Here is an 18,445-nt window from a genome sequence, read left to right as displayed (position 1 = left end):
CTTTCAAAACGATTACAGAAACATCACAATTGAAACAGCAGCCATAGCAAAGCTGACGATGGCAGTTGAGGCCTTGAAAGAAGAGGCAGCGCCTTGGAAGGCTTTGACAGATGAGGAGGGTGACGTGCCGTTAGTCGCACTCGGAGCGTAGGTTTCACCAGCTTCGGCGGCTTCTTGCGAGGCGGAAGCTTGAGCAGCGGCAGCAGCTTGGGACTGTTGGGCAGCAACGGCGGGATTCGCAGCAGCCTGGTTTGCGCTTCCTGGGGCGTTGCTTGCAGGGGCGTTGCTTGCGGGGCGTTGCTTGCAGGGGCGTTGCTTGCAGGGGCGTTGCTTGCAGGGGCGTTGCTTGCGGCAGCGCTGTTTGCTGCGGCGGGATTTGCGGCGGCCTGGTTGGGGCTTCCAGGGGCGTTGCTTCCAGGAGAGCTGCTTCCGGGGGCGTTGCTTCCAGGAGAGCTGCTTCCGGAGACGTTGCTGCCGGAAGCGCTGTTTGCTGCAGCGGGGTTTGCGGCGACCTGGTTGGGGCTTCCGGGGGCGCTGCTGCTGGGGCTACTGTTTCCAGGGGAATTGCTGCCAGGGAAACTGCTTCCAGATGCAGCAGCTTGGGTGGCAGCCTCCTGGGCGGCGCCAGCCTGAGATACTTGAGCGCCAGCCTGAGAAGGAGAGACTTCGGTTGTCTCACCATTGGATGGAGACGCGGATTGAGTCTCGACAGTGACCTGGCCATTGGAAGCGGTGTGGCTGACCACTGATACACCAGCAGACTGAGTCTCGCCAGCCTGAGAAGGAAAGGCCTCGGTTGTCTCACCATTGGATGGAGACGCGGATTGAGTCTCGACAGTGACCTGGCCATTGGGAGCGATGTGGCTGACGACTGATACACCAGCAGACTGAGTCTCGCCAGCCTGAGAAGGAGAGGCTTCGGTTGTCTCGCCATTGGATGGAGACGCGGATTGAGTCTCGACAGTGACCTGGCCATTGGGAGCGATGTGGCTGACCACTGATACACCAGCAGACTGAGTCTCGCCAGCCTGAGAAGGAGAGGCTTCGGTTGTCTCACCATTGGATGGAGACGCGGATTGAGTCTCGACAGTGACCTGGCCATTGGGAGCGGTGTGGCTAACGACAGAAACGCCAGGAGACTGAGTCTCAACGGAGACCTCGCCATTGGATGCAGTATGACTAACGAGGGACACACCAGAAGGCTGAGTCTCAACGGGGACCTCACCATTCGAGGCAGTATGGCTCACGAGAGAAACGCCAGCAGACTGAGTCTCGACAGTGACCTCACCATTGGACGCAGTGTGACTAACGAGGGACACGCCAGGAGACTGAGTCTCAACGGTGACCTCACCATTGGACGCAGTATGACTAACGAGGGACACACCAGAAGGCTGAGTCTCAACGGGGACCTCACCATTCGAGGCAGTATGGCTCACGAGAGAAACGCCAGCAGACTGAGTCTCGACAGTGACCTCGCCGTTGGACGCAGTCGAGCTAACAACCACTTTACCGGCAGGCTGTGTCTTCATAGATACAGAGCCATTGGGAGCATTCGAGGTGACAAAACCCTCACCAGCAGAGTGAGTCTCAACGCTGACTTTTCCAGTGGAATTGGTGGTGCTGAGGACGACCGATGGAGAGGTTCCGGTACCGAAAATTCCAGTGCTGAGCGATTCATGCCTGACCACTCCAGTGCCAAATATCCCAGTGCTGAACGCTCCAGTGCTGAACGCTCCAGTGCCGGCCGCTCCAGTGCGGAAGACTCCAGTGGGGAACGCTCCAGTGCGGAACACTCCAGTGTTGAAAGCAGAGCCAGAGGCGAAAATGGACGGGGCTGCGAAACCGTTTGCGGTGGAGTTTGTGTAAACAGGCTGATGATGGCCAAATACGAGAGGAGCACGTCCTGTTGGCACCGTCGAGTGACTTGGGGTACTGGTGACCACCGTGCCTGCAGGGCAAGTAGGGCAGAGCTTAGTAAGAGTTAGGACGTGATTCGGTCCTGTCGCCGGTCCTGGAGCAACTGGGTAGCAGGTAGGGCAGAGCTTGGTGATGGTCGCAGTCGAACTTGCTGGGGGTGTGATTGTGTTTGGAGGACATGTAGAGCAGGGCTTCGTAACGGTTGCGGAACGCACTGTGACGAATCTGACTGTCGTGCAAGTAGGGCAAAGCCTGGTGATGGTCATCGTCTCAGTTGAGCTTGGGGGAGTGAGTGTTGCCGGGGTGTTGGACTCCGTAATTGTTGAACCCGATCCACTAGGGATTGTGATTGGGGGGCAGGTAGGGCATGGCTTGTAGACCGTCTCGCTCCCTGATCCTGGGATGGTGGCTGGGGGGCAGGTAGGGCATGGCTTATAAACCGTCGCTGTTGAACCTGATCCAGGGATTCTGATAGGAGGGCAGGTTGGGCAAGGCCTGTACTCTGTCTCTGTTGAACTCGATCCATGGATTGCGACAGGAGGGCAGGTGGGGCATGGCTTGTAAACTGTCTTCGTCGAGTTCGATGCAGGGATTGTGACAGGAGGGCAGGTGGGGCATGGCTTGTACACCGTCGTTGCTGAGCCTGATCCGGAAATTGTGACAGGAGGGCAGGTAGGGCAGGGCTTGTAAACAGTCGCCCTCGAGTTTGATCCGGAAACCGTAGTAATCGGGCAAGTGGAACAGGGTCTAGTGACTGTGGTCGAGGCATTGACTGCTGGCGCAACATGGCCTGAAGGCGTAACATGGCCTGAAGGCGTATACACATGTGGGTTGACTGGCGACGTATGGTTCTTGAAAGGATGTGGTACAAATGGAACGCCAGTACTGAGGTGAACGTGGCCGGTTGGTGCAACATAAGGGGCGACTGGTGTAGTGTGGTTCTTGTAAGAATGTGGTACAAATGGAACGCCAGTACTGAGGTGAACGTGGCCGGTTGGTGCAACATAGGGGGTGACTGGTGAAGTTTGATTCTCTAGGCGGGATGGCCCTGGGAGCGTGAAATGGTTGTGAGGGTTGACACCAGATTTCATGGGCCCTGGCACTGTTGGACCTGGTGCAGGGACCGTTGTAGGAGAACAGCTAGGGCAGGGTATGTAAATCGTAGAATTCGAGACGCCTGTCCCGAACAATGCATACGCATCGGATGCTAAGGCCAGGGCCCCAAAGGCCAGCACGATACTGGGCTGCATGGCGGCTTTGGACGAGAGCAATTAACGAAAGTGTGTGCTTCGTGAAAGTAAAGAACGAACAAGATTGAAAGTTGAGAGAAGTGCAATGGGCATGGAAAGGATCTTATAGGGGAACCAGATACCAAGCAGGAAAATGCGCTACGCTGATGCTGGCGTTGAGCATACTCATGAGGAAAAATGGGGTTCGCTGCTCCAATATTAGACAAATTATGATAGAGTAAGTGTTTACGGCACCTTGATGGAGCTGCTCGACTGGGTTTATCTTGCTCAAAATACGCCGACTTTTGGTGTTTGAATAGTTCTGGTACTGTGGCTCGTCCTTGGCTGTGAGCTTAGCGAGCCCATCATTGGATACCAAGCAACGGTCTCTGCCAGTGACCCACCAGGATGAAAAATTGGACTCTTTTTGAGCGATTAAACGGATTAGCTCCTTGATACTTGGTTGACATAGCCACAGGACTGAATTGAAGAGCACATCGTAGAGGAAGTCTAGACGAGCGTCGCATTGTGGGATGATTTGATGAAACGCTTGATCAGCCACGAGTAAGTTTTTTTCCATGGCTTTTTCAGTGGCAAAGGATAATTGTTGAGAACAGAACCGTCCGACGACAGAGCGTTTCCGAATTGTAGAACCCAACATGCTCGAAAGATCCTTCTCGAGGCGTCTTTGCCCTTGGGCTTATCGCTAATGGTGAGGGAGAATGGCAGACGTGCTTCGACAGGGCTTGGATATTTTCACGTCGCTTTAGGATCCAAGACCTCTTTGAAAATGGAAAAGTTGAAGGCTGAGAACTCAAATTCTCTGGACAGGACAGAATTGCTTGTTCAGGGACGTCCATGCTATGTGAGTGACCGTTGAAACACCCGTAGCTCTTTGTCACCTGTGGAAACCAAGGTAAGAGATAGCAGAGTTCGCTTCACTCACCTCAGATCCGCATGACTTTTCGGGCAGAACTATGGTCCAGATATAGAGATTTTTCAGTCTTTGCATGTAGACTTTGTGGAATTTTGGCAGAATATGATTTAATCCCATCAAGTGCTTTTGAGAACAACTTTCCAGAAGCAACACATGCAGCTAGCCAGTTGCATTCGGTTTGTAGCGCGATTCAATCTCCTTTACCAAATCTTTGACTTCGTGTCCTGCTTTACAGTCTGTCCATTTTCCATCATCCATTATGCACCAAATCTCTTCTGCAACCCGCACCTGCACATTTCGGAGTCAGCATGGCTTCATTGAAGTAATAATCCCAGTTTGCAAGACAGGTTTGGGGTTGAAACCCGCCTACTGCTCGCGAGACATGTCTTGCGGCTTAAAAGCAAGGGTTCGACTAGAGAGGGTTTGTTCCGAGATGCGCACTCACTGTGCAGCTCTTCTTGACACCTGCCTCCTGGCTTCTTTTGATGCTGGCCTCCAGCAGGTCAAGTCCTTTGCCCTCCTCGCTGACGCAGTCGTTCAGGGCTTCGAAAGAAATGCCGTGTTCCAAGGCACAGGTCTGGACAAGGTCTCGCGATGGAATGCGTTTATAGGACATGATCAGACAGGTACTGAAACCCAGCGAAATCTTGGCGTTGTTTGGGAAAAGGTTACTGGCACACAGAGAAAGCATATTGCCCAAGCATTCCGTTTGGCCGTGCATGCAGTCTTTTGAATCTTTTAGTCAGCTTTGTTTCTTATGACAGGAATCTGAGTTATCAGACAAGCTTGGAGGCTACAAAGAGTCTTCTGCTTCCGAGACAGGTCCCGCGAGTCAGGACTTGATCTCCAAATGTTACTTACGGAGAGTGTCATTGTCATCGACGCTGCCAATGTATGAAAGACGAAAGTTGACCATATCAACGACTTGCTCCATAGCGGGGACAACAAGCTCCTCAAGGCATTGTTTTGCGTCTGGACACTTAGACATAACATGTGCTTCGAGCGGCACAAGACCAGTTCGATTTGACTTAGCATGGGCAGGCTGCGTCCTAATAGTTTCAGGGGAACCCTGTGGGTTGAATATTGAAAGTCGAACGGGCAAGCCATATGTGATGATGAGGAAGGCGAAGATGATAGCAGTAATGTAGACAACCGGCCGGGAACGGAGCCGAGATATATCTGAGGGCGCGGTGAATGATGAATCGTGCTTTTTCTGGTCCAATGGAAGAGGCGACTTTCTGCCATACCTTTTTTCCATTGCGCTCTTCTCGTCCATGCTGACGGTATGCTAATATTGGTGGTTGAAGGTCACCTGCGAGCTTCAAGCTTCAAGCTTCAATGTTCAATGAGTGTAAGTGGTCTCGGCGCCCGGCGGTAGTCTGAGCGGCTCAGCCTTTCGTTCTCTCGGCAATACTTTTGACCGACCACCGACCTGCCGACGTACAAGGCATGTTCAGTTTCGAGGAGTAGTAATTATCTGTTTCGCGCAACGAGAGGGAAAAATCTATAAACAAATGGCTCGATGCTTGGTTTAACATCTAAAAACAGACCTGCTTTTCCTCTGACAAATAAGAATTTTTGGAACAGGCTTTGCAGTAGTATAAGAGTCTTCATGTACGTCTTTCACTTTCATGCCTCTGGGACGTTCTCCAAGCTGAGCTAGAATTGCACATAGCTGTTTTCTGTCGTTCGGACTACTCACCCTCTTCCTTCTGCATAAAATGAACCAGACTTCTTCTACCAAGTACACAACTGTGCCCGGCTTCTTTCTTCAGGACGAGTCTAGCACAGACGCTAAGAGTTTCGACTACGTAACAATATATGCGTAGACTCATCACAGAGCCAGTAGGCTGATCCGTTGGTAGGCAGTGTCTGATTTCGGTCTGATCAAGCGAGCATACAATACCGACAAGGAATACGATCCGGAAAAGAAGAGGACCCAGTGGGAGCGATTCTACCAACAAATCTCCGAATTGAACTCTCAAGCTAGCAGTAGTGTTCGGTATAAGGTCATCTACATGGTATGATCCAAAACCCCCTATTGGGAGTCAAAATTGAAGTTCGAATTAAATATGCTCGACAGGGGCGCCATGGTGAGGGTGTGCACAACGTAGCTGAGAATTATTATGGAACCTCGGCTTGGGATGTGCGCTTCTTCCTTCTGATCGTAGATTGACACACCAAGAGGGAAACGCTGATTAGTACGCAAATAGAGCTACTGGTCAAAGCAAGACGGAAACGATACCGTCATTTGGGCCGACGCACATCTCACGGATAAAGGCATAGAGCAAGCCCCATACGATTAGTCTGAGCGGCTCAGCCTTTCGTTCTCTCGGCAATACTTTTGACCGACCACCGACCTGCCGACGTACAAGGCATGTTAACTAGTTTCGAGTACCTAATAATTATCTGTTTCGCGCAACGAGAGGGAAAAATCTATAAACAAATGGCTCGATGCTTGGTTTAACATCTAAAAACAGACCTGCTTTTCCTCTGACAAATAAGAATTTTTGGAACAGGCTTTGCAGTAGTATAAGAGTCTTCATGTACGTCTTTCACTTTCATGCCTCTGGGACGTTCTCCAAGCTGAGCTAGAATTGCACATAGCTGTTTTCTGTCGTTCGGACTACTCACCCTCTTCCTTCTGCATAAAATGAACCAGACTTCTTCTACCAAGTACACAACTGTGCCCGGCTTCTTTCTTCAGGACGAGTCTAGCACAGACGCTAAGAGTTTCGACTACGTAACAATATATGCGTAGACTCGTCACAGAGCCAGTAGGCTGATCCATTGGTAGGCAGCATCTGATTTCGGTTTGATCAAGCGAACATACAATACCGACAAGGAATACGATCCGGAAAAGAAGAGGACCCAGTGGGAGCGATTCTACCAACAAATCTCCGAATTGAACTCTCAAGCTAGCAGTAGTGTTCGGTATAAGGTCATCTACATGGTATGATCCAAAACCCCCTATTGGGAGTCAAAATTGAAGTTCGAATTAAATATGCTCGACAGGGGCGCCATGGTGAGGGTGTGCACAACGTAGCTGAGAATTATTATGGAACCTCGGCTTGGGATGTGCGCTTCTTCCTTCTGATCGTAGATTGACACACCACGAGGGAAACGCTGATTAGTACGCAAATAGAGCTACTGGTCAAAGCAAGACGGAAACGATACCGTCATTTGGGCCGACGCACATCTCACGGAGAAAGGCATAGAGCAAGCCCGAATAGCCAACAAATTCTGGGCCTTGGAGATGGCAACACAGCATATACCAGTGCCAGAAAGTTTTTACACGAGCCCACTTGACAGGTGCCTCGCCACCGCCGATATTACCTTCAATGGCCTCCAATTACCAGCTCAGCAGCCTTGCGTCCCAGAAGTCAAAGAACTGCTTCGCGAAGTAATTGGGATCCATACCTGTGACCGGCGCAGCCAAAAAACTTACATCCACACCAACTTCCCAGCATACACCTTTGAGCCCGGGTTCGCCGAAGACGATGAGATGTGGCGCCCGGAAGTTCGAGAAAGTAGTTCCCTTCATGATGTACGTATTCTCCGCACCCATACTTGAGTGATATCTGGGGAACTTCCTACTCTTGAAACATTTCAAGGCTCGATATACCCCCTCGGATAGGCAATACTGACTGTGGAATTGTAATCCAGACCCGCATGAGGAAGCTGCTTGGTGATATATTTACCCACGATGACAGCACGTACATCTCGTTCACTACCCATTCGGGATCAATCGCTTCCCTTCTGAGGGTTACTGGGCATCGTGAATTTCGCGTGCCGACAGGGGCTGTAATCCCTGTATTGATAAAAGCAGAGATGACTCACGCCGAGCCATCATGAAAGAGGTTCGTTGACTCGAACCCTAGTCCATGTGACCGATGCGTCTTGCTGAAAAGAACCGAAAGTTCTACATACTCACTGGCAAAAAGTTAATTTTATTGCTCGCCACCAAATCCCTTTCCATGTAGAGAAGGTAAGACTTTTCTGCGTCAACACGTGAGAGTTGTACATGGAGTAGCGACATGTTCCTCCGAAGCCTCTTATTCATCTGATTCAATACACATCTACATGAGACCGATGCCGCTTTTCCAAAGTCTCCAGCTGGGTATATTTAACAATCGCACACCTCCCACGTCCATTGATCTGCCATGGTAATTAATCCTATCGTTGCAAATCATTACAAAGCTAGCCCTGTACCATCTCCTGTCCATCTGTACAATGACAAGATTTCTCGTCTGAACAATTGCTGGTCACCGTCTGGTAATCTGCCCTTTACTTGAGCGAGAGCTGATCGCATGACCTTGCGCATATGCCGCTACGAAGGTATCCCATTAGCCACTGATTCATGCTTGATGAAGCAATTCAAGGTCAATGGCAGTACTCACTTGATACTCAGTATTGAGCGTAACGATACAGGCCTCATGCGCCTTCACAATGTTCTCGCATGCCCTCACGACGTTTGGATCTGCCTGCCCAGCCAATTTATCTGCCATCAGCAACAGGAGGAATCCACCTTGCAACAAAGAAATGCCAAAGAACCAAGGCATAAAGCTTAGGTCTGGGTCGTACTCTAGGACGTTGCTGATAGCGTTGGCGGCCGCAACAGCGTGCATGATGGCGCTAGAGAAGGATGGTGTGGAGATCCACAGGTCCTTGTCATCCAGAAGGTTGATGGGGTCCCACTTGCCAGTGATGAGAATATGAAGAACGTGCATTATATGACTTCCGTACGCGACAACTATTCTTGTTTGAATTATGGCGTCGGTGATTCGAGAGTTGCCAGGATGGACGGAATTGATGGGGGCGCACGTGTCAGCGCCGGCAATGTTCGACTCATCGATATGGCGGGCCTCAAACTCTTTGAGACTGTGGCCATATGCCTCGAGTTGCGATGTTATCTCAGCAGCTCGGTCGTCCCACTCGCCGACGTGGCGAGAGCTTTGTCCAAACCTTGGATGGTTGCGGGCTTGGTTGAGCTCAACGATGTAGCCGAGTATTGCCATCAAAGGGGTGAAGTAGCCAAAGATGCTGTGTCCAGTGCAGAGAAAGTTTGGGCCCCGTGTCCTGTAAGGCTGCGAGCTTGGAGAGAGAGTCGGATCACTACTGTAGAAGTTGCCAGCTTGAAAATCAACGTCGTTCAATGGCTGCAGGAGACCCTCACACTCGACGTCTAGCAAAAATAACGGTCTGTTGTAGCAGAGTGCTAGGTGTCTATCCACGGTGTAGAGGAGCCACCATACGCGACGGCGTTCTTCTCTCCCTTCTTCATTCGGGACGCCAGGTAAACTAGCTGCAAGGCTTTCTTTCATGCTCGCTCTCACCGTTGCCTGCTCGGGAGAAGTGCCATCCGCAATGCCATCCGCACTCAGGTCATCGCCGCGAGGGTTATCGCTTTCTACTGCACCTGGTAGTTCTCGCCCAAGCTTCAGTTCACGAGCTAATGTCCAGGCCGCATTCCACCACCGCATACTGGCAGCCTTGTACTCGGAGGCTGATACGATGACTGCGAGATGGATGTATGTAGCAACATTGTCGAGTAGTCCTATAGCTCCGCCATCTGCTGTGACTTCAAGATTTCGGAGTCAGCATTCCTCCTCTAAGTAAAGATGCGAGGGGGGGAAATGTCAAAAGAGTACAATTACTCCCAGAACATTGTCTTATGACTCAAAACGCGGTTCGCACTGGGGGCATAAAAATCCGAAAAGTAGACTTACGTTGATCTCCGCCTGTCATTGCAACGCCGAGACCACCTAAAGCGACGCCGTTGATTACGGAACTCATGCCATTGGTGGCTGCAACATCGCCAGCGGGTGGACCGTGTATGAGTGGCTTTAGGAGTGCTATCGTTATGTCCAGCAATTTCTGGCAAACTCGACCTCGTGCAGACGGTGGAGACGTCAAAAAAGGAGAATCGCTAGTCTGCGCTGCAAGCCAAAGCATACTTGAAAGAAGCGCTGGACTGCATACGCGTGGCCTATTTCCATCAAGGAACGATTGCTTTCGGAAAACATAACCAAGAATGTAAGGTGAAACAGGATGCGTGTGAGTAGTCGAAGAACTCGTAAAATAAAGCTCAAGCAGATCGCAGGCAAGCGAAACGGGTATAATGGACTCTATGTATGGCAACAGGGGTTTCAGGACAGGGAATCTCAACGTGTGTATGGAATTTAGACGACGATGATGGTATTGATAGTTCGAAGGAGAGGGCAGGTTCAGCCAGCCTGGCGACCCAACAATGGGAGATGTGCCGAAAAACCCGGCGAGCGGACTTTCGCCCGTAGCACCGAATCTAAATCCTGGACTCGGGGCTTGCAAACTAGGTGGGCTTATTGGTGGATATGCGTTCTCGCCAAAGCCCTGGAAGCTCTGTTGGGATGGCATTTGAGGCTGCATTTGGCTCATGGACAGTCCGTTCGACTGAGAGCCAGTCAACGGAGTGACTCCACGGATACCAGGGCGGTCATAGTCATGACCAAGGCTGAAACCATTTAACGACATTGCTGTCGGACTAGCCCCTGTTCCCTGGCGTATAGAAGACTGAGGATATGATAGGTTTCCAGAACCCTGCTCTTGATTCTGTGCCAGGCCATCATTCCTGGTCAACTGGTAGGGCCCATCGACAATGGCTGACCTTTCAGGTCTGACTGCAGACATGCTGCCTGATTGAGACCCTGAAAACCGAGGCCCACCATCAGCAGGAGGTGCTTGGCTCCCGGCAGACTGAAACTCGTGGCCATTCTGCGTTTGGGTGGGAGAGGGACCTTCCGATGAATATTCACGGGGCGAATGGGCATTAGCTGCCGGGTCTTGCTGAGCCGCGTCCTTTCGTGACGTTTTCCCACGCTTTTTTCTCTCGCGCATGTATTCACAGCTCAGACCGAACTCTGAACAGTGTGCGCATGGTTCTTGTCCGTCACATCTTGTTCGTAATTGATTACACTGATCGCAAGCTCTACTGATCCTTCGTCTTACCGGTGCTGTGTTCGTACTCTTACTGTCCCCACCCGCGCCCAGATCTAAGCTTCTCCTCTGCTGATGCCGGACTTCGGTGTTGTTCTGGCTGTAAGGATGGTGCCTTAGGTTTATGGGGCTTTTCATGGGTGACACCTCTTTCGAGTCGGAGAATGCATCAAAGTGCTGCATGGCGAACTGCTGCACGGGAGCATGGGACGCAACCTCTCGCGTTGGCGGAGCCATGTTGGCCTGAGCATGCACTTGGCTAAGCATTGGCAAGAAGTCTTAGTGAGTCGGTAGCAGGCGAGACTAATTGATTGATTGCTACGAGCTTCCCATATAGATCAGGATCAAGGAGGCCTCCCCATTGGAAAATGCAGGAATCTCTGCTCGTCAGATACCAATAGAGGGTGTCTTCAGGCTGTGAAGTATCGGCAGGTAACGAAAACACCAGGAAGCAGTCGCGGTAGCTATCTGAAAGAATTGACAGTCTGATGGAGTAAATTGAAAGAAGAGAAATTTGACTGGGATGTAAGAGGCTGACACATAGACGATCTAACGAGACAAAGACGGAACACTTCTCACTTGGCCAAGTGAGGTGTCAGGTCAAGAGCTGCTTATTCTGATCAGCATCTAAAATGGAAGGATATGGGCAAGCGACAGGTCGTGTGCTGTTGCTGTTGCTGTTGCTGTTGTTCCTGAACATCAGGATGACGATGTTGGTGGTGTGGGGGGAGGAAGTGCGCTGCATTATCGTGGGGTATTCTAGCACTGCACTACCGTACAATCATAAAGTACTCGTTGGGGGTCCACAGACGCGGGGTTTGTGTAATGTCAACTGCCGAGCATGCCACCCCCAGGGGCAAACCCGTTAAGGTACCCATGCAGGTCCCTAAACATATGCATCCTTCGAAAGCCTTTTTGTAACGTGTTCGTCTTCTCAGCCAAATGTCAAGATTGCCCTGCACTGAAATGACTGTGTGTGTTTGGTCGACGACGGAAAGTTTTCCAATTGACCAGTTTGCATGTGTGACGAAATAATATCCCGATGCCCGGAATAATCTAGATCCTTTCCACGTGGAGAAATCTCATGGTAGTCAAATTTTGGGATGACTTTCACTGACATTGTAGGCAAGGGAAGGGCATCAAGGAAATGGATAGTTTGCCCAGATGTGCTGTTTGTTACTGTTAACGTGGATGTTGATTCGGAAAGTGATGTCGAGTGATATTGTAAATTGCTATTGTAAAGGCAGTGTTCGGTGGTTTAAAGTCTCTTGTCTGTACCGTCAACCGCTGTTCCTCACATTTATGTTTGGCAACCTGCTCGAGTCTCGGTTTTTATTGCGTCTCTATCAGTCAGATATGGGACCGCTGGCTTCAGTCCATAGATCCATGCTCTCACGCGCACTTTAAGAGACCCAGCCGATGGGTGTTTCCACCAAGCCAAGATTTGGACGTTCACACTCGTCTACGTTACTCGTACATGCTGCTCATGTCTCATATCATTTCTGATTTCGATACTACTGTAGAACGATGAAAAGGTGGTAAAACAGAAATGCATCAAGGCTCGCCAAGACTAGTGAATTGCGTGCTCTGACCCCTCTGACCCCTCCAGCCCTTTCCACTTGGACCCACGAAGTGGCGTCGGCTGTTCGACAAAAGTCCTCGGAAACAATGATTAAATATTCTGCATTAGTGGCTAATAATAAAAACATTACAGCATTCGACTTATGAAAATACCCTCTAAAAGTCCGAGTAAGAACCGAAACATATAAGGGCCAAACGGCCGGAGAACGCCTCCCAGAGCCACAGGCCAGGCCACAAAACCCCCAAAGCCATTCAAACAAACCAGCGCAGTCACATGACTTCGCCATCGGATCCGTTAAGTAGACGGCTGGAATCGCAAAGCCGACCTCCTATAAAAAGAGCGGGCCGTCAGGGCGCGTTGTGCAACCAGGATAGGCTGGCAATAGCAAGAAGGCACCAGAGCAAAAAAAAAACTGGTCCCGTTTACTTATCAAGGGTAATAGGGGGGGGGGGTAAAAAAGTGACTTATTTCATAAGTAGAAGTAACTTTGCTAGCCCCCATTAGTGACATTTATTAATTGATCATGTTTGCAATCTTTGATTTGACATCGCATATTTTTGCTCTTTGACTTCTTCCAATCTCTCTTTCATTCACAAAGGCCATTGCTGTCCACCATGGCTTCAACAGCCTCCGTTGGTGAAGCAGGTACGTATTGCCTGGCCCCGCCTTGTCCGTGTCTTTATGCTCTCAATGTGCTCCAACGCTGATCTATTCATGTGACGACAGTGGCAAGGATAGCATATGCTTCCAGCGATGTTGTACTCTCTGTACAGCCTGCTCTTGGCGCCGACTCCGAATTTTCGAGACAACTGCATTCACTCGCTTCAAAGCGAATGCCAGGTATCATAGCCAAAGAACCTGAGGTAAGCTGCTTCTTGAGGTTGGCTAAAGACAACTTGCTCACACATGTCTAGGTGCATGCAATACGACATAATGTGGACCCTCTCCTGTCCGCTTTCCAGCCCCTCCGGTCAGGAAAGCTCGTCTCAGTCACGACATCTTCATCGATACTGCTATCCTCGATCCCTCATCTATATAAGCTCGCCCAATATCCCATAGTCATACATGTGGCCCTCCATTCATTTGGATACCCAGACTATTCCGAGATCACGTCAATACGGCAATGTGGCTTTACCTTTTTGCAGTCGGAGACACTGCGCGAGGGCCAGGATATAGCATTGTCAGCGCATGCCTTGGCTGCGAAGTCTGGCAAGGGTGTCATCCATTTCTTTGATCCTGCGAATTCGAAGAATGACTACCCTGTGCCTGTGGAAGATCCGGAGTTGATCAAGAAGGTTTTGGACACCGATGCCGCAGCGGAATATAGATCAATATCAACACCAGGGTCGTCTCTCTACGTTGATGAAGGCAGGCGGCCGACCATCACTGCGAACAAAAACTCAAATGCGTCACCCGAGGGCCCCACGATCTCACCGCTGTTGGCAAGAGAAGCAATCATCGAAGGAGAGGCCAAGGTTACAAGTCGTGCGGGGTCGTCGATTGGCTCGTCCGCCCGCGAAAGCAGCGCAGATAGCCGGCCTACAATGTCTTCTGCGACATCAATAAACTCTACAGCGACCCGGCCCGTCACTTCGGAAGATATAAGCACCTTCTTGTCTGGAATCTGGTCGCAAATCAGCACAGCGACCGGCCGCACTTACCGAGCTTTCGAATACTCGGGACCAGATGACGCGGAGTCAGCCCTCTTCGTCTTCGGTTCCACTGGCTTATTTATCGACGAAATTCTAGAAGCCAAGCCGTCGGATGAGTTCGCCAAGTGCGGCATCATTACAGCCCGTCTTTACAGACCCTGGATCAGTAGCGATCTGCTCGAAGCTGTTCCTACATCAGTGAAAAGAATAGCTGTTCTCGAACAAATACGAAAAAAGACAGTGAAGTGGGGACCTGTATTACTGGACCTTTTGACCAGCCTCCGCACCGGGCCATTGACAGCCGGTCCACCGTTGATAGTGGGCCATCGATTAGGCTACATAGAACCTGCAACTGCTCGTCAAGCTTTGCGCGGAATTTTTCAGAACCTCAGATCGACATCTCCCATCCAAAATCTCGAGGTTGGTAATCATCAGCAGCCTTGGGTCTCACTGAACGAATACAGCTTGGAACAACCCAAAATCGAAAGTGCATACATGAAAATGCTCGACCAGTTGTTTGGTGAGCGGCTTCATTTAGCAAATCGCCTCGACGCCACGGATGCTGGCATATCTCCTTCTATTGCAGCGAATCCGGAGTTCGGGTTTGGCTCTCTTCTCGCCCGCATGGATCATCGAATGAGGTTTATCGGAGACGTCCAAGAAGCTGCAGCAAGTCGAGACTTTGTTACTGATATACCTCAAAGCTGGCTTTCGAAATGGGCATTAAGCGCAGAAGATCCTAAAAAGGCCAACGCCTTGGCGCAAGAAGTGATCGCACGATTGAGTACGGATGGCTCAAAGCTGGCATCTCAGCTTCTGTCCTCGAAGTCTTTGTTCTTCAAGGAGTCTCAATGGCTCATTGGATCGGATGCTTGGTCCTACGATCTAGGCAATTCCGGAGTGCATCACGTCATTGCATCTGGTGCAAACGTGAACATGCTGATCATTGACTCCCAGCCCTGGTCGGAGAGAGTTGCTGCTGATGCGACCAGAAGGAAGAAGGATATCGGTTTGTATGCAATGAATTTCGGGAACGCTTACGTTGCCTCTGTAGCTGTCTACAGTTCGTATACCCAAGTGCTAGAAGCTATGATCGAAGCAGACCAGTTTGATGGACCTTCGGTCGTCGTTGCATATCTCCCCTACAATAAGGAAAATGACTCGCCATTGACTGTCTTGCAAGAGACTAAGAAAGCTGTCGATCTGGGTTACTGGCCATTGTACCGATGGAATCCCAATAATGAGGAGAAGGGCGAAGCGAACTTTTCGCTTGATTCTGAGCGGATCAAGCAAGAGCTTGAGGAGTTTCTGAAAAGGGACAATCACTTGACACAGTTGATGAACAGACATCCAGAATTCGCTGCTAATCTATCTGAGTCGTATGGCACTGAAGTGCGTACACTGCAAAAGCGACGCGCGAAGGACGCATACGACAAGATGCTTGAGAGTCTTTATGGGGCTCCTGTGACCATCATTTATGCCTCAGACAATGGTAATGCCGAAAGCTTGGCTAAGCGACTCGGTAACAGGGGAAAGGCGAGAGGTCTCAAGACCATTGTTATGGCCATGGACGACTATCCTCTGGAGGATCTACCCGGAGAAGAAAACGTGGTGATGATAACAAGTACCGCTGGCCAGGGAGAATTTCCACAGAATGGGCGCGCTTTCTGGGGTGCGGTCAAAGAAAACGCTGAATTGGACCTATCCCAAATCAACTATACCGTGTTTGCGCTTGGTGATCGTCACTACTGGCCTAGGAAAGAGGACAAGATTTATTACAACAAGCCAGGCAAGGATTTGGATGCAAGAGTATCTTTCCTGGGTGGCAGACGTCTTATTGATATTGGACTTGGAGATGATCAGGATCCCGACAGCTACCAGACCGGTTACAGTGAGTGGGAGCCAAAGCTATGGCAGGCACTCAATGTCGACAAGGTCGAAGGCCTACCCGAGGAGCCTCCACCAATCACGAACGAAGATATCAAGATCCAATCAAATTTCCTGCGCGGTACAATTGCCGAAGGTCTCGAGGATCATAGCACTGGGGCTATCGCGGCTTCAGACCAACAGCTTACAAAGTTCCATGGGACTTATATGCAAGATGACCGCGATCTTCGTGACGAGCGAAAAGCACAGGGTCTGGAACCCGCCTATGCTTTCATGATCCGGTGTAGATTGAATGGCGGCGTTGCTACTCCATCGCAGTGGCTGCAAATGGACGCCATTAGCAGTTCGTACGGTAATGAGACCATGAAGATGACCACCAGGCAAACATTTCAATTTCATGGCGTGATCAAGAGCAAGCTCAAGTCAGCTATGCGAGGTATCAACAAAGCGCTAATGACGACAATAGCCGCCTGCGGTGATGTGAACCGCAATGTCATGTGCAGCTCTCTACCAACCCAGTCTGCATATCACCGAGATGTCCATCAAACAGCAGCTAGGATCAGCGACCACTTATTACCTGCCACAACCGCCTACCATGAGATTTGGCTGAAAGATGATAACGATAAGCAGACAAAGGTTGCCGGCGATGCAATTGTTGACCGCGAGCCTCTTTACGGCCCAACTTACCTTCCTCGAAAATTTAAGATCACCATCGCAATTCCACCTCACAATGATACTGATGTATTCGCTCACGACGTCGGTCTTATTGCCATCAAAGGCAGTAATGGGCGTTTGGAAGGTTTCAACGTTCTTGCGGGTGGTGGTATGGGTGTGACGCACAACAATAAGAAGACCTACCCTCGTACAGGCAGTATGATGGGCTATGCTTCTGCCGAAAAGATCCAATTCGTTTGCGAGAAAATCATGCTCGTCCAACGCGACAACGGTGACCGTACGAATAGGAAGCATGCAAGGCTAAAGTACACTATCGACGACATGGGTGTTGACGTATTCCGCTCCAAGGTCGAAGATCTTCTCGGATATCAGTTCGAGGAGCCCAGACCTTTCGAATTCGAGTCCAACATCGATACATTCGGCTGGCAGAAGGACGAGTTCGGGATGAATCATTTCACTTTTTTCATCGAGAACGGACGCATCGAAGATACGGCGGATTACCCCATGAAGACAGGCTTGCGCGAGATTGCCAAAGTGCACAAAGGCGAGTTCCGCCTGACAGGCAATCAGCATCTTTGCCTTTCCGGCGTGCACGACGATGATCTGGACAGTATCAGGGAGATGATGAAGCAATACAACCTCGACAATGTGCAATTCTCCGGCTTGCGATTAAGCTCGTCAGCTTGTGTGGCGTTCCCAACATGCGGTCTCGCGATGGCGGAGTCGGAACGTTACTTGCCGCAACTGATTACCAAACTTGAAGATTGTTTGGAAGAGAACGGGCTGAAGCAGGACAGTATCGTGATGCGCATGACTGGATGCCCCAACGGCTGTGCAAGGCCATGGCTAGCTGAGGTGGCTTTTGTTGGCAAGGCCTATGGGGCTTATAACATGTACCTTGGCGGCGGCTACCACGGCCAACGGCTGAACAAGCTATATCGTAGCTCGATACAAGAAGAAGAGATATTGGAAATTATGAAGCCAATGCTCAAGCGATACGCAATGGAGAGAAAACAAGAGGAACACTTTGGGGATTGGGTCATCAGAGCGGGCTACATCAAGCCTACGACGGAAGGAAAAACATTCCATGACGACGTTGCTGAAGCAGAGAGCGATGATGAGGCCTGAGCTGAGTGAATGCATTTGGATAAAAGCATTGTTGGGCGCTGGAGGAGCGAGCCTGTGTTGCATGTGTTCAGATTTTTTGGATCAAGATACCTGAAGGTACCGTTGGATATCTATATACCGATTTGTACATATTTGCATATACATACATCTACAACATCTTAGACAATGCCAGGGGAGGATTTCCCTAAGTTCGAGAAGATAGACTCGATGGGGAACCGTCAATAGAGAGAGGTACCATCACCTATTGCTTGAGCCCCAGGGTCTCGTCGTGGGCTGAACACTCCAAAACCCTAGAGATGGCTCCAACCCCTTGCATTCTCGTCTACATTCTCGCCCCTGATTAGTGGAATCAGCGAAGGGCTCCTCAGGACAGCCCTAGTTCATATGTCGGCCCAGCACGTTGTATGATGAGAAACCCATTTGGGTTCAGCCCCTCGTATCACTCAGCAATGAAGCGATGAGA

General features: G+C 50.4%; 5 protein-coding genes across 5 annotated transcripts; 2 read left to right on the top strand and 3 right to left on the bottom strand.

Moving 5' to 3' along the window:
* Window positions 1-23: 23 nt before the first annotated feature.
* On the bottom strand, window positions 24-3,673 carry HO173_010843 (uncharacterized protein; the record flags this gene model as incomplete). Its single annotated transcript, XM_037312728.1, has 2 exons — window positions 24-1,970; window positions 3,551-3,673. 2 exons carry the CDS (start codon window positions 3,671-3,673, stop codon window positions 24-26), a joined length of 2,070 nt encoding a protein of 689 aa, XP_037160368.1.
* A 569-nt stretch (window positions 3,674-4,242) lies between these two features.
* Window positions 4,243-5,359, bottom strand: HO173_010842 (uncharacterized protein; the record flags this gene model as incomplete). The annotated part of the gene is made up of 3 exons (XM_037312727.1): window positions 4,243-4,371; window positions 4,529-4,809; window positions 4,945-5,359. The coding sequence occupies 3 exons, from the start codon at window positions 5,357-5,359 to the stop codon at window positions 4,243-4,245; spliced, it is 825 nt and encodes a 274-aa protein (XP_037160367.1).
* Window positions 5,360-5,804: 445 nt separating this feature from the next.
* Window positions 5,805-7,938, top strand: HO173_010841 (uncharacterized protein; the record flags this gene model as incomplete). Its single annotated transcript, XM_037312726.1, has 10 exons — window positions 5,805-5,894; window positions 5,949-6,104; window positions 6,167-6,229; window positions 6,297-6,388; window positions 6,612-6,629; window positions 6,691-6,826; window positions 6,881-7,036; window positions 7,099-7,161; window positions 7,229-7,630; window positions 7,750-7,938. 10 exons carry the CDS (start codon window positions 5,805-5,807, stop codon window positions 7,936-7,938), a joined length of 1,365 nt encoding a protein of 454 aa, XP_037160366.1.
* Window positions 7,939-8,275: 337 nt separating this feature from the next.
* HO173_010840 (uncharacterized protein) lies at window positions 8,276-11,295 on the bottom strand (the record flags this gene model as incomplete). The annotated part of the gene is made up of 3 exons (XM_037312725.1): window positions 8,276-8,413; window positions 8,484-9,664; window positions 9,813-11,295. The coding sequence occupies 3 exons, from the start codon at window positions 11,293-11,295 to the stop codon at window positions 8,276-8,278; spliced, it is 2,802 nt and encodes a 933-aa protein (XP_037160365.1).
* Window positions 11,296-13,254: 1,959 nt separating this feature from the next.
* HO173_010839 (uncharacterized protein) lies at window positions 13,255-17,982 on the top strand (the record flags this gene model as incomplete). Its single annotated transcript, XM_037312724.1, has 3 exons — window positions 13,255-13,285; window positions 13,367-13,503; window positions 13,555-17,982. The coding sequence occupies 3 exons, from the start codon at window positions 13,255-13,257 to the stop codon at window positions 17,980-17,982; spliced, it is 4,596 nt and encodes a 1,531-aa protein (XP_037160364.1).
* Window positions 17,983-18,445: the final 463 nt, after the last annotated feature.

Source organism: Letharia columbiana (assembly GCF_014066305.1).
Source record: "Letharia columbiana isolate WasteWater2 chromosome Unknown Sc0000053_s0, whole genome shotgun sequence".
Lineage (NCBI taxonomy): Eukaryota > Fungi > Ascomycota > Lecanoromycetes > Lecanorales > Parmeliaceae > Letharia > Letharia columbiana.
This window is presented reverse-complemented; position numbering and strand designations above follow the sequence as displayed.